General features: G+C 39.2%; 1 protein-coding gene across 1 annotated transcript in view; it reads left to right on the top strand.

The window, feature by feature from the left end:
* Nucleotides 1-13,712, top strand: part of LOC114223985 (flavin containing dimethylaniline monoxygenase 2) — a 34,525-nt gene extending 20,813 nt beyond the window's left edge. The window contains exons 3-9 of the mRNA XM_088016776.1: nt 494-682; nt 3,989-4,151; nt 6,463-6,605; nt 6,962-7,161; nt 9,495-9,850; nt 12,135-12,207; nt 13,361-13,712. Of these exons, the coding sequence (XP_087872902.1) occupies nt 494-682; nt 3,989-4,151; nt 6,463-6,605; nt 6,962-7,161; nt 9,495-9,850; nt 12,135-12,207; nt 13,361-13,712 (1,476 nt within the window). The remainder of the gene's footprint in view (nt 1-493; nt 683-3,988; nt 4,152-6,462; nt 6,606-6,961; nt 7,162-9,494; nt 9,851-12,134; nt 12,208-13,360) is intronic.
* The last annotated feature ends 355 nt before the right edge of the window (nt 13,713-14,067 follow it).

The following is a 14,067-nucleotide window of genomic DNA, read 5'->3' as shown; positions in this document are numbered from 1 at the left end:
AGATCATGACCTAAGCCAAATGTAGAGGCTAAACTGACTGAGCCACACAGATGCCCCAGAAGTATTCATTCTAATTGAAATTCTCCATTATGTTTTCTGACCAGTGCCCCAGAATTTATTGGTTCCTAAAGGAAGGTGGGTATAGTCTCCCCAGGCGGATTTTTGGAATGGGTCTAATTGTTACAATGGCTGGCATTAAATAGGTAGAGATCTGGGATGCTAAATATCCTGCAATGTGCCAAAAGGAGGATTGTACCCACTCCCATTCCCACCAATGGTAATAACCCCTCCAGGGAGCAACACTGGAGGGCCCTAACTGGGCCCTATCTCATGGGATGATGATGTTATACCCCATCACCCAGACACTGCCACCATTCTACAATAATGAAAGAGAATCACATCTCCCAAGGGTTAGATTTGGAAGAAGTGTAAAACACTAAGGGATTGTTATAAATGCAACATGATTATCATTCTTTTTTATTTGATTCTTCAGGAAAATGTTGAAGATGGCCAAGCAAGTATCTATCAATCTGTCATCACCAACACCAGCAAAGAAATGTCTTGTTTCAGTGACTTTCCAATGCCTGAAGACTTTCCAAACTTCCTGCACAATTCTAAGCTCCTGGAATATTTCAGAATTTTTGCCAGAAAGTTTGATCTTCTAAAATATATTCAGTTCCAGGTATTGTATTTTGGGGAGAATGGTTTTCTCTACATGGGTTCAGCTCACATTTAAATAGAGAAGTTACTCTGGTAATGAAAGAATTTGTGAATAAAACCAAGTGTTCCAATCCAATTCTTTCCTGGAAGATAAGAGCATGATAGAAGACCTAAAAGGTAGTGATATTAAAGATTATGTACACATTAGCGAAGAGAAAAATGTTAAAACTAAGAGTTTGAATAATGATGATATTGATGAAACCACAATTAAGCTAGTATCTATAACCACTGCAGACTCCTAGCCTCATTTCCCTTGAAAGGACAGAAGAAAAAAATCAAACTACTATTTCATTTTCTGATCTTCTCTGTAGAAATAGAATTTCTAAGAAAAAAATGTACTAAATAAGCTCACAGTTCTCCATTCATTTCATAAGCCTATAGAAACTATTTTTGGTATTTGGGGGTGGGGAGTGGGCATGGTGCATTCTCTAGCAACATAAGGATGGCAGGATCATTTTGAAATACAATTATAACTACCTTTCCTGTGTTACCTCAAAAACAAATAATCAAGAAAACAATATGCTCACTAAATATGCTGAATTTTTATCAATAACCTACACTCTGAAAACTAGTAACTGTGCTTAGTAAATAAAATTAAATTATATCTCTGAATAAATGTTAGCAAGCTAAATTTTTTTATTTTTTTTAATTTAAATTCAATTTAGTTCAGGGGTAGAATTTAGTGATTCATCTGTTGCGTATAACATCCAGTGCTCATTACATCAAGTGCCCTCCTTAATTCCCATCACCCAATTACCCCATGTCCCCACCTACCTCCCCTCCAGCAACTCTGTTTGTTCGCTATGGTTAAGAGTATCTTATGGTTTGTCTCCCTGTCTGTTTTTATCTTATTTTATTTTTCCTTCCCTTCCTCGATGTTCATCAGTTTGGTTTCTTAAATTCCACATATGAATGAAATCATACGGTATTTGTCTTTCTCTGACTGATTTATTTCACTTAGCATAATATGCTCTCGTTCCATCCACATCACTGCAAATGGCAAGATTTCATTCTTTTTTGATGGCTGAGTAATATTCCATTGTATGTACATAACTACATCTTCTTTATCCTTTCATCTGTCAATGGACATCTGGGCTCTTTCCACAGTTTGGCTATTGTGGACATTGCTGCTATAAACATTGGGGTGAATGTGCCACTTCAAATCACTATGTTTGTATCCTTTGGGTAAATACCTAGTAGTGCAATTCCTGGGTCATAGGGTAGTTCTATCTTTAACTTTTTGAGGAACCTCCATACTGTTTTCCAGAGTGGCTGCACCAGCTTGCATTTCCACCAACAGTGTAAGAGGGTTTCCCTTTCTCCACCTCCTCACTAACATTTGTTGTTTCTTGAGTTGTTAATTTTATCCGTTCTGACCCCTGTGAGGTGGTATCTCACTGTGGTTTTGATTTTTATTTCCCCAATACCGAGTGATGTTGAGCATTTTTTTCATGCGTCTGTTAGCCATTTGTGTGTCTTCTTAGAGAAATGTCTGTTCATGTCTTCTGACCATTTCTTGACTGGAGTTTTTGGGTTCGGGGTGTTGAGTTTGATAAGCTCTTTACTGATTTTGGATACTAGCCCTTTATCTGATGTGTCATTTGCGAATATCTTCTCCCATTCTATGGGTTGCCTTTTAGTTTTGTTGATTATTTCCTTTGCTGTATAAAAGCTTTTTATCCTGATGAAGTCCTAATAGTTCATTTTTGCTTTTGTTTCCCTTGCCTCTGGAGATGTGTCTAGCAAGAAGTTGCTGTGGCCAAGATCAATGAGGTTGCTGTCTGTGTTCTCTTCTAGGATTTTGATGGATTCCTATTTCACATTTAGGTCTTTCAGTGAACTAATTGTTTTGTAACACTTTTCATTTTCTCAGTAATTTCAGCTTTGTTCCAGGTTTGTATTATATTAATTTATAATAGCTGATTGTGGTGGAAATCTATATTTTTAAATGCCATTAAAATGTATCTAATGTACTACATTAGAAAACTATTACCCATCTCCTGGTGGATCCATCTTATGAATAACAGATCTTTTTATACCAGAAGCTTTTATAGGTCTTTGTCTATTCGATTATCAATTTATTTAACAGATATACTGCCCTCTTATGGTATGTACTTTTTATTATCTGTTCTTTGAAAGATCAGGTTAAAGTTGTAAGAGAGCTATTTCTCTTATTTATTGTATTACTGCTGTTCAGTTTCCTGGAGGTTAGAGAGGGGTTAGGGACACTCATTTCCATTATTGGTCTCTGAGTTGGTATAAGCCATAAGACGTTAGGCTGTAAAAGGCTCTGTTGCATTTCTAATAAACTCCTGAGTGAATACTGAAGGTGTTGGTTCTCAAACCATATTTTGAATAGCAGTAATCCACAGTACGTTAGCTAATCTACTACCCTAAACTGCAAATCCGAAATCTTTAATCTCAGCCAAAATTGCCCAGACATTTTATAGTCCTTTGCAAGCTTTATGTTAATGGTCTGTATTTATTTTTTTAATTGAAACAACTTCAAAAATTGCCAAACCAGCATTTTTTTAAATATCTGAAAATTTGAAAAGCATATATATGGGACTCAAATACTTATAAGCAAGAGAAACATGCCATTACTCTAGAAGTGAGAAAAACTTTGCTTCCACTTGACATTGTTTCTTAAACATCAAAGATGTAAAACATTTATGGATACTTTTAAAAATTCATAGCCCTCCAGACAGTGAGCTACATAAAAAAAAATTAATGAACATAAATTATTTCATCCAAATGAGATCATGAACTATATTGCTAACATGATGTACTCTGAAAAATAATAATATGAACACCTACCATTCATAGGATGCTGACAATGTGCCAGACATGATGCAAAGTGCTTCACATGAAATATCTTCTCTAATACAGAGTCTGCACAGAAGTGGACACAGAAAAGATTCTTAATAAATACTGACTGTGTGATCATTTGAATGATGGACATGTGTTCTATATCTTGCCCAGATTTTGTGTTTCTTTTATGTCTCTCTCTTGAGTCCTTATTCAGTCTGTAACAGACTGGTTCCCATGGTTGAGTCTTGCACAAAGTACCATATCCTTGGTAGCTCCCCACCAAAGAAGAAGGAGAGGGGACACTTAGCGGTCTTTGCTCTAAGCGGTTTGAACTGGATTCATATGAACCTAAATGGAGTCACACCTTGCATTCTACCCATTCCCACTCCCAGGGTACTGTGTGAAGCCCCTGTTATGCCAGAGTAATGTTCAGTTATGCCTTCTCTGTTTGTTCAAGACAACTGTCCTCAGTGTGAAAAAACACACGGATTTCTCATCTTCTGGCCAATGGGAGGTTGTTACCGAGAGCAACAGCAAGAAGCAAAGTGCTGTCTTTGACGCAGTTATGGTTTGCAGCGGCCATCACATCCTCCCTCACATCCCACTGGAGTCATTTCCAGGTGAGGCCTGTGGAGATTCCCAGCTTTACAGAGAGGGTGTTTTGGGGAAGGAAAAATTTTCCCTTACCTTTCAACATTCTTTGGGCTTAGTCTAAGAATTAAATTGACATGAGACAAATTAATAAGAAAAAAATAAAATGCAATCATGCATTCTTATGGAGAGATTCCATAAGAATATGAAGCCTACAGGCAGTCAGGTAATTGCGGCTTATGTGCCATTCTGAGCTGAAAAGAAGGGTGCAGGGGCTGGGGACTACAAAGGGAAGGATGACAATTCACAGGAAGATGAAAAAGGATAAATGTTTGGTAAACTAATGTTCCCTGGACCACTCAGAAACAGTGGGACACAGAAACGAATTTTAACGGACTGCTACATTCCTCCCTGTCTACCTCACCTAATTCTACTATACTGTAGTTGTCTATGGTGACAGCTCCCTTCCTGGAGCAGATCCTCTAAATTCTTTTAGGCAGTTGGGGGGAAAGTCAAAGTTTTTCTAAGCCTTCTGTTTCTTAAAAATTATTAACCTAAAATAATCCACATGCCAAAGAGACACATTTTGAGGTGACAAATTTTGCTCCCCTACCTGTGTCCAGGTATTTTTTATGGAGGTTGGATTGACAAGCAGAATTAGCTACTGCAACTGGGCATAATATTAAGACCTGAATAGAGCTAGAAGGATGAAAGTCTCCACATACCATCTTTGTTTCTGTTGACCTCTTTGGGTCTTCATGACACAAGGACTTCAGCAAGTTCCTCCAAAGTCACTACATCTTCCCCAGAACTTCAGAGAATTTTCACCCAAATTGGTTCTCTGTTGGAGAGGTCCTTATAGCCATGTGCCTACCTTGGCCTTTATCTATCCTGCCAAACACTGTGACTTTTTTATGTCCTTGGAGACTTTTCCTCAGAGCCATGCTTACAGATGGGTTATTGAGGAGATTCCCTTGAAATAAGTGCTCCTACTGGACAGAGAGAAGGAGAGGAGTGCAAACAAGGGAACCCCACAACCATCTGTCCTGGTACCTCCCAGACCCTTCTCTCAGAGAGCGTACTTCCTTCTGAAGGCTCTCAGGGAAACATCTAATACAGTGGTTCACAGTCCAGGCCTCACATTCAAACCATCTGTTGAGCTTCTAACATCCTTATGACCTCCAAAGTTCAATTAGTATATGGTAGGCTTAGATCATTTAAGGGTTACTCAAGTGATTTTAATATGCAGCCAGGTAAGGGACACCTGGATGACGCAGTTGGTTAAGCCTCTGAATCTTGGTTTCAGCTCAGGTCATGATCTCAGGGTTGTGAGGTCAAGCCCCCTCCCCCCAAATCCCGACTGGGGCTCTATGCTCAGTGAAGAGCCTGCCTGAAAATCTCACTCTCTCTCCTTCTGTGCCTCCCTCAAACCCCAACCCCCACTCATGCTCTCTCTCAAATAAATAAATTTAAAAAAAAATATGCAGCCAGGTGTGAGATCTTCTACCCTAAAGCATTGATTCTCAAAAAGAATTACCTGAAGGGCTTTTAAAAACAACTTGCAAGCCTCCACCTCTGGCATTTCCAACTCAGGAGATATGGTATCATGAAGCTGAGATTTTGCCTTTCCAACAAGTTCCCAGGTTCCAGCTAAAAATGCTGGTCAAAGGACCACACTTTGAAAATTAATGATCTAAAGGTTCTTTCAAGAAACCCACCATCAAAGACAATTATTTAATAAAGTCATATTTTCCTGGGAAAGATACAGAGAAGCTTGTCTTCAAAATGGCTTATCCAGTAAGTTACTGACTTATACTGCAATGTGGAAGACATCCTTCAATTTCTATGTGCCTGGTTTTCAGTTTATTTTAGTTTTTGTTTGCTTCTAGAAAATGAGAATAAATATTATTCTAATATAATTAGAATTATATTAGTACAGTTGTACAAGTACAATAATAGCACTTCATAATATGTTCAGAAACATTTAAAAGAATACATGTGCTATATGATATTGAAGTATTACTGTACAGTCCAAAATAAGATAATGGGTAGTTGGAAGCCAGCATCTGACTGCTTTATTCATCAAAACTATTTGTTTAATCTCTAATAAATACATGAGCTGCAACCTCTGAAATCAATTCTTTTGGTCCTGTTCCATATGCATAAGCTAACATTTCTCATATACTTTATGCTTTGAGTTTGCCAATTGACCTTACCATTGTAACTCCCCTAAGAGGTGAGGCGGCAAAACAAATAATTGACTCCAGAAAAGAAAATCTGACAGTGTACTCTTACTGAAATTGACATAATTCATGGACTTCTCTCTTCTTCCCCCTGAAGGTATTGAGAGGTTCAAAGGCCAATATTTCCATAGCCGCCAATACAAGCACCCAGAGGGACTTGAAGGGAAACATATCCTGGTGATTGGACTAGGAAACTCGGCCTCAGATATTGCCGTTGAGCTGAGTAAGAAGGCTGCTCAGGTATGATGCTCTCTGCTTCTCTTGTACCATGGAGGAAGGAGGAAGGGCATATTGGAAAATCCCAGCCACATAACCAAGGCTCCATTACTCATTAATTGGTTGGTTGGTTGGTTGGCTGGCTGGCTGGTTGGTTGGTTGGTTGGTTGGTTGACTGGTTGGTTACTACAGCAAGGTATCATAAAAAATCTGGAAATCAGGAAGCCAAGGTTTACCTCCCAGCTCTGCACTGATCAACATGTAATCCAGAGCAAGTCTTTTACTTCTCTGAGCTATACATGTGATATATCATCTACACAGTAGATTCTTCCCAAAAAGGACAATGCCCTGATTTAAACAGCATTCTTTTTGCTTACCAGGTATTTATCAGCACCAGACATGGTTCCTGGGTCATGGGCCGTATCTCTGAAGATGGATATCCCCAGGACATAGTGTTCCAAACCCGGTTTAGGTCCATGCTCCGAAATGTCCTGCCACAAACAGTTCAAAAATGGATGATTGAACGGCAGATGAATCGGTGCTTCAACCATGAAAATTATGGCCTTGAGCCTCAAAACAAGTAGAGTTATTTTGCTTTTTTTATGGTATGGTAAACAAGGTTGTCAGAGGCTCCTCTTTATAGTCAAATTGCTAATGAGGTATTTCAAACTACAACCTAACAGTATGAGTATCATAGACATCCTGGAATTTGAATTCCAAATTTGTTCTGTATACCTTTTAAAAAGTAAATGCTTAAGAAGATGAAGTAGAAATATTATGAACTTTCTTATGGCTGAGTACAATTCCATTGTGTATATACACCACATCTTTTGTATCCACTCATCTATCAATGGACAATTAGGTTGCTCCCATATTTTGGCTATGGTAAATAATGCCACAACGAACATGGGGGTGCATATGTCTTTTCAAATTAGTGTTTTCATTTTCTTTGGGTAAATACCCAGTAGTGGAACTACTGGGTCATATAAATTCTATTTTTAAGTTTTTGAGGAACCTGCCCACTGTTTCCCACAGTGGCTGCACCAATTTGCATTCCCACCAACAGAGCATTAGGGTTCCTTTTTCTCCACATTCTTACCAACGATTGTTATTTCTTGTGTTTTTGGTTTTAGCCATTCTGACAGGTTTAAAATGATATCTCATTGTGGTTTTAATTTGTCGTTCCCTGATGATTAGTGATGTTAAGTTTATTTTCATGTGTCTATTGGCTATCTGTAAGTCTTCTTTGGAAAAACACCTATTCAGTCTTCTGCCCATTTTTAATTGGATTACTCAGCCATAAAAAGAATGAAATCCTGCCATTTGCAACAACACGGATGGACCTAGAGGGTATAATGCTAGGTGAAATAAGTCAGTCAGGAAAAGACAAATGCCATATGATTTGACTCATGTGTGGAACTTAAGACACAAAAGAAACAAAAAACCAGACTCTTGAATACAGAGAACAGTTGCCAGAGAGGAGATTGGGGGGGGGGGAGGGATGGATGAAATAGACAAAAGGAATTAAGAGTACACTTACCTTAGATGAGCACTGAGAAATGTATAGAATTCTTGAAACATTATATTGTATGTCTGAAACTCATATAACACTGTATATTAATTATACATGAATAAAAAAATAAATTTAGGGCACCTGGGTGGCTCAGTTGGTTAAGCAACTGCCTTTGGCTCAGGTCATGATCCTGGAGTCCCAGGATCGAGTCTTGCATCAGGCTCCCTGCTCAGCAGGGAGTCTGCTTCTCCCTCTGACCCTCCCCCCTCTCATGTGCTTGCGCTCTCTCTCATTCTCTCTCTCAAATAAATAAATAAAATCTTTTAAAAAATAAATAAATAAATAAATAAATTCAAAAAAGAAAAAATATTATGAGCTGCTCTAGAAAGCAGAACTAGGATCATGGGAAGAATTTCCTAATACCCAAAGCTGTCCAACATTGGAAAAGGCTGCTTTAAGAGATTACAGCCTTCCTTTCAGAGGGGTGTGTTGGGAAATGTGTCCCAAGTTCTCCGTGTAATAACTCATGCTCTGTTAATTCTGTACACCATAAGGGTTCTTCCCATGAGCAGCTTTTGAGAACACACTCACTATCTCCTTGCCAAAAAATAAATCTCTTCTGAACTCACTGTTATATATCACTGATCTTATAAACACAAGCAAACAGTATGAATGTTTATTTTTCTTTAGTTGATAACAGGCTCCTTCCCTTTAAAAAAATACAAAAACGAAGAACTTTGGAATCTTTCAACAAAATGCCATGGGACTACTCAGTTCTGAGATCTGATACATGTGGCATGTATTATTTAGAAGAAAAAAAAAGGTTCTCAAATCTACAAAAAGGGGAATTCCATAAATACAACCAGACTTTGCTCTATCACCCATGCTATCACATACAGAGACTCCATGGATATTTGGGATCAACAAATATCCCCAAACTTAATTTTATACATTAGTTTTTATGCTGATTCCTTAATAAAACTTTCAAAACTATTGGGGATTTAACAAAATTTTGCTTTCTTACTTATGATCAGATAGAGATTAATTGGAGCAGCAAGATAATTAAAACAATAGTGGAAACATCGATGGGGTATAAATGACTGGAATATTCAGGGATTGACCATAGGTGCTGGTATTTGTTTAACCTCCTTTTTTGAAATGTCTTTTACCCACATCACCTACAAGTTTTCTCTTCTTTGTTGAGGGGGAGATTTGTGACATGAGAATGAAGTCAGATAGTGCGGTTTGGGGTAGGCCAACTAGTTAAGATAGAAAGTTTTATGGATATTTGAGAAACCTCTTTATTTGAAAAGCCAACCCCATAAAATATCAAGAGAGTTTCAAGACTCACTCAACATCATTAAATATTCCTTCTAAGTGTTTTCTTTTTGGTGTTTTAGATATCTTATGAAAGAACCTGTGATAAATGATGATCTTCCAAGTTGTATACTCTACGGAGCCATCAAGGTGAAACCGAGAGTGAAAGAGCTCATAGAAACTTCTGCCATATTTGAAGATGGAACAGTGGAGGAGAATATTGATGTTATTGTCTTTGCAACAGGATATACTTTCTCTTTTCCATTCCTTGAAGATTCACTTGTTAAAGTAGAGGATAAGATGGTCTCACTGTATAAATACATGTTCCCTCCTCACCTGGAGAAGTCAACTCTGGCGTGCATTGGTCTCATCCAGCCCCTAGGTTCCATTTTCCCAACTGCCGAACTTCAAGCTCGTTGGGCAACCAGGGTTTTCAAAGGTATGTGAGTGGGAAAGTGAGGGGCTGAGGGTTTTATACCTGATGGAGTTTGTTCAAGAACAAGTTTAGATAAGGAGGCTGCCAGGAAGAAGTTGGTCAACCTTAGGCAGCTCTCACAAGATTAACATCCTAAAAAGTTAGTGGAGAATTTGAAAAATAACAAATACAGAGATAAGATAATAATAATAATAATAAAGAGCTGTAATCATCCCTTTGAAATATTAGAAAGTTCAGAGAATTTCAATTTTCATAAAGCTAAATACATTTTATCTTTTCCTGGAATCATGAAAGAATAGTTGAGAAGAGAAAGACCTCTGACTCCTGGTTTTACCTATATGATGTTTATAATTTCCTCTGAATATGTGCAAATCTAGAGACCCAGGGCCTCTACATTAACTTCAAATTAACTCTTAATATGTTAAGAAGCTCAATCATATGGATCCTTACAAAGTTATAAAGTTATTGAAAGGTTTCTGTCTAAGTACCTGTATAGCACTTTGCATTCCTCAGGAGGCTATTATCTCCCTGACGCCATGGTTCAGGTCAACCAGAATTCATTGAATACCTAGCTTTGTTCTGGAACCTGGTGGGATAGAGAGCAATTTAAACAGATCATTTCCACATACTGAGATAAATGCTTTGGTAGAGGGATGCATGGAGTGCATGGGAAGAAGAAAAAGGGTGCTTTGCAGCATGTTGGGATAAAGGAGGGCATGCGGCCAAGGAAAACTTGCTAGATGACCAAGTTTCTCAGGTGCAGAAGAGGTAATCACTTGAGCCAAACACAGAGGCATGATGGATATGGAGAATTACAAGCTATCTGACATTCCCAGAACATGACATGTGAGGTAGAGAGGGGTGAGAGATTATTAAAGAGTAATCTCTCAGTAGAAGGGCCAGGCCACAGGAGCCTTGTAAGTCATGCTAAAAGGCTTACAATACAAAACGTAGATCAGTTCTTTCCAAATCTGGCCACACATAAAAATCAACTAGATCCCTTAGGACCCTGATTAAGTCTGACCTGAGGACCTAGAATCTCCATTTTAGAAAGCTCTTCAGGGGTGCCTGGGTGGCTCAGTCATTGGGTGTATGCCTTCAGCTCAGGTCATGATCCCAGAGTCCTGGGTTTGAGCCCCGCATCAGGCTCCCTGCTTGGTGGGAGGCCTGCTTCTCCCTCTCCTGCTGCCCCTGCTTGTGTTCCCTCTCTTGCTGTGTCTCTCTCTGTCAAATAAATAAATGAAATCTTCAAAAAAAAGAAAGAAAGAAAGAAAGAAAGCTCTTCAGGCAGAGGACCCAATGAAAGGTTATAAGAAAGAAATAGACATTACAGATTTACATTTTCAATAGGTTATTTCAGCATTAGTGTGGAAGATAGATTTGAAAACAGAAAAGAATGGGGTCTCTGAGACCAGTGAGAAGACCACAGCAAGTCTCTGCTGAAACATGATGTAGCTGAGCCAGGCAGAGAGACAAAGTGGAGAACACAATAGAAATGTGAGAAATAGTTAGGGATAAAATCCACAGGACATGATGATCAGCTGAATGTAGAAAACCAGAGAGAGAGAGGAATCACAGATGACTTGCAGATCTCTGGCCATGGGAACTGGGTAGACAGCAGGGCCAGGAATAGAGAGAGGACATGGAAGAAGATGCAAGTCTGACCAGGAGAGCTTCCATGATGGGCTCTGTTTTGGACTCATTGACTCTGGTATGTCTGATGACTAGCTATATCCAGGAGAAACTGACCATTTCACCATGTCTGAGAATACCCATAGACAAGGATGGAATCACAAGCACACAGTGATAAATCCTGCATCAATCTACCTTCTCTGTCCCCAGTGATTAACTTTACTCCCACAAGGTTTACTTCAACAGCCTCTCAACTTGTCTTGGTAACTTTAGACTCACTTTCCTAGAGCCCATGTCCCAAAATTCGCCAACTAGAAGGATCTTTCTAAAAGGCAAATCTGATCTTGTCACCACTTGCAGAAAACCCTCCCATGGCTTCCCATCACCTTCAAAATAGAGCTCAAGTCACCTGACATGATTTCCAGCTCTTCAGGCTCACCTTCCTACTCCAGCCTCTCTCTTAACACCCTCCACTTCAGAGTTCACACTGTAACCTTAAGGGCAGCATCACATAGAACTCATCCCACCCTGGAATTCAACAAAACAGCAGCCCTGATTGGCATAACTTGGGTAAATGGCCAAGTTTAATGGTAGAAATAGATAAAGCAATGATATTGAATCAAACCCACTACTCAAACCAGCCTTTTATTTCTAGGCTTGTGTACCTTGCCCTCAGAGAGGACTATGATGGCGGACATTATCAAGAGGAATGAAGAAAGAATAAATTTGTAAGAATTTTTTTTAATTCTTTACATAAAGCAATGTTTCTCAGGGTATAGTGACCTAACTACCCACAAGAACCACCTGCCTGTTTCTTAAAAATGCAAATTCCTGGGTCACAACCCAGACCAACTGAATTGGAACCCCAGGATGAAACTGGAAATTTGTATTTTTATGTTCTCCCTAGGTGATTCTTATACATACTAGTTTAAGAACCAACTACATGGGGCACCTGGGTGGCTCAGTTGGTTAAGCATCTGCCTTCAGCTCAGGTCGTGATCCCCATGTCGGGCTCCCTGCTCAGCGGGGAGACTGCTTCTCCTTCTTCCTGTACCCCTCCCCTTGCTCCTGCTTTCTCTCACTTTCTCTCTCAAATAAATAAAGTCTTTAAAACAAAAAAGAACCAACTACATAAAGATAGAAATTTTACCAAATCAGGACATAATTTTCCTGGACTTAATTTTATTTCAGTTTTGTATGATGTCCGTGTTAGATTCCATATCTTCTCAGGCTGCCCACTCTGTGGCGAGAGAGGAAATGGGTTGGGAGCAGTAGTAGTGACAGTGGCCGGGTGTCTCTGAAAAGTTAGTTGGGGGATGTCCTATCAAAGGAAATTAGAAGGAGCTGGTATGAAGTGAAAGTAGATGTATGCCTTGTGATATGGTAAAATGGGGTTCAAAAGTGATCAAGCACCTTGGAGAGTAGACTTGGGGGCCTGACATCACATGTAGGGGTTGTCTCATGGTCAAATTCTAATTAATCTAACATTTATTGAATACCTATTATATGCCAGCCAGAGTGCCAACTACTTTAATAATTTAACAAGCAAATAGGAAGCATCTCCTCTATGCAAGACACTGAGCTAGGCTTTCATCTGTGTTAGCTCATGGATCTTTGCAGCAATCCTGACTAATTTGTATTTGCCTAGAGAATTGAAGCTACTTACTAAATATCAAATAATAATCATGGTTATAAACCTTGTCACATTCCTAAAACTTCCATGAATTCATGGCTATTTATTTTACAGCCTATCTCAATCTAAGATCTGGGCCTTCTGATGGAATAAGCTCATACCTTCCACCAGAGATTCATTCAAACCTCATTTACTCACTCACTCATCCCTATTTTGCAAATCTGCCCTTTTTTACTTTCTTCATTAAGGTTTGGAAAGAGCCAGAGCCAGACACTGCAGACCAATTACATCGACTACTTGGACGAGCTCGCCTTAGAGATAGGGGCGAAGCCAGACATCCTGTCTCTCTTGCTGAAAGACCCCAAACTGGCTGTGAAGCTCTATTTCGGACCCTGCAACTCCTACCAGTACCGCCTCACTGGGCCCGGGCAGTGGAAGGGAGCCAAGAGGGCCATCCTCACCCAGAAACAACGGATACTGAAGCCTTTAAAGACACGGGCAGTAAAAGCTTCATCTGATTTCCCAGTTTCCTTTCTGTTGAAAATCGTGGGGCTTCTTGCTATTGTTGTGGCCCTTTTTTTTCGGCTTCAGTGGTTCTAATTGGTCAGCATAAAGCTTTTGATTTTAGTGTCAGTCAGTTCCTCTTTAAAAAAAAAGGCAAAGAAAAATATGAAATCTAGATTCTATATTTCAGAGTTGAAAGGAACAGAAAGAGGTGGTTGTAGAGAATTAGCAGAATTAGGTCCATGTTAAAACACTAAAATGGTGTCATGAAATTTCTTTGCCCCTCCACCCTTCCCTCAAGTTCATCAGACTCTCCAAAAGGACAATTAAATAGCACTGGCTAAATAGTGCTCCCAGGCCCCATATAAGAGGGTTGTGTGGAAAAAATAGAAATACATAGAATGAAAAGCAAGCCCCATGGTTTAAAACATTAGAAAATTTCAATGGTGGG

The sequence above is a fragment of the Eumetopias jubatus genome, unplaced genomic scaffold (genome assembly GCF_037043125.1).
Source record: "Eumetopias jubatus isolate StellerSeaLion01/CBP00866 unplaced genomic scaffold, mEumJub1_p1.0 scaffold_12, whole genome shotgun sequence".
Taxonomy (NCBI): domain Eukaryota; kingdom Metazoa; phylum Chordata; class Mammalia; order Carnivora; family Otariidae; genus Eumetopias; species Eumetopias jubatus.
The sequence above is the reverse complement of the archived record's forward strand: the minus strand, read 5'-3'. Positions and strand labels throughout refer to the sequence as shown.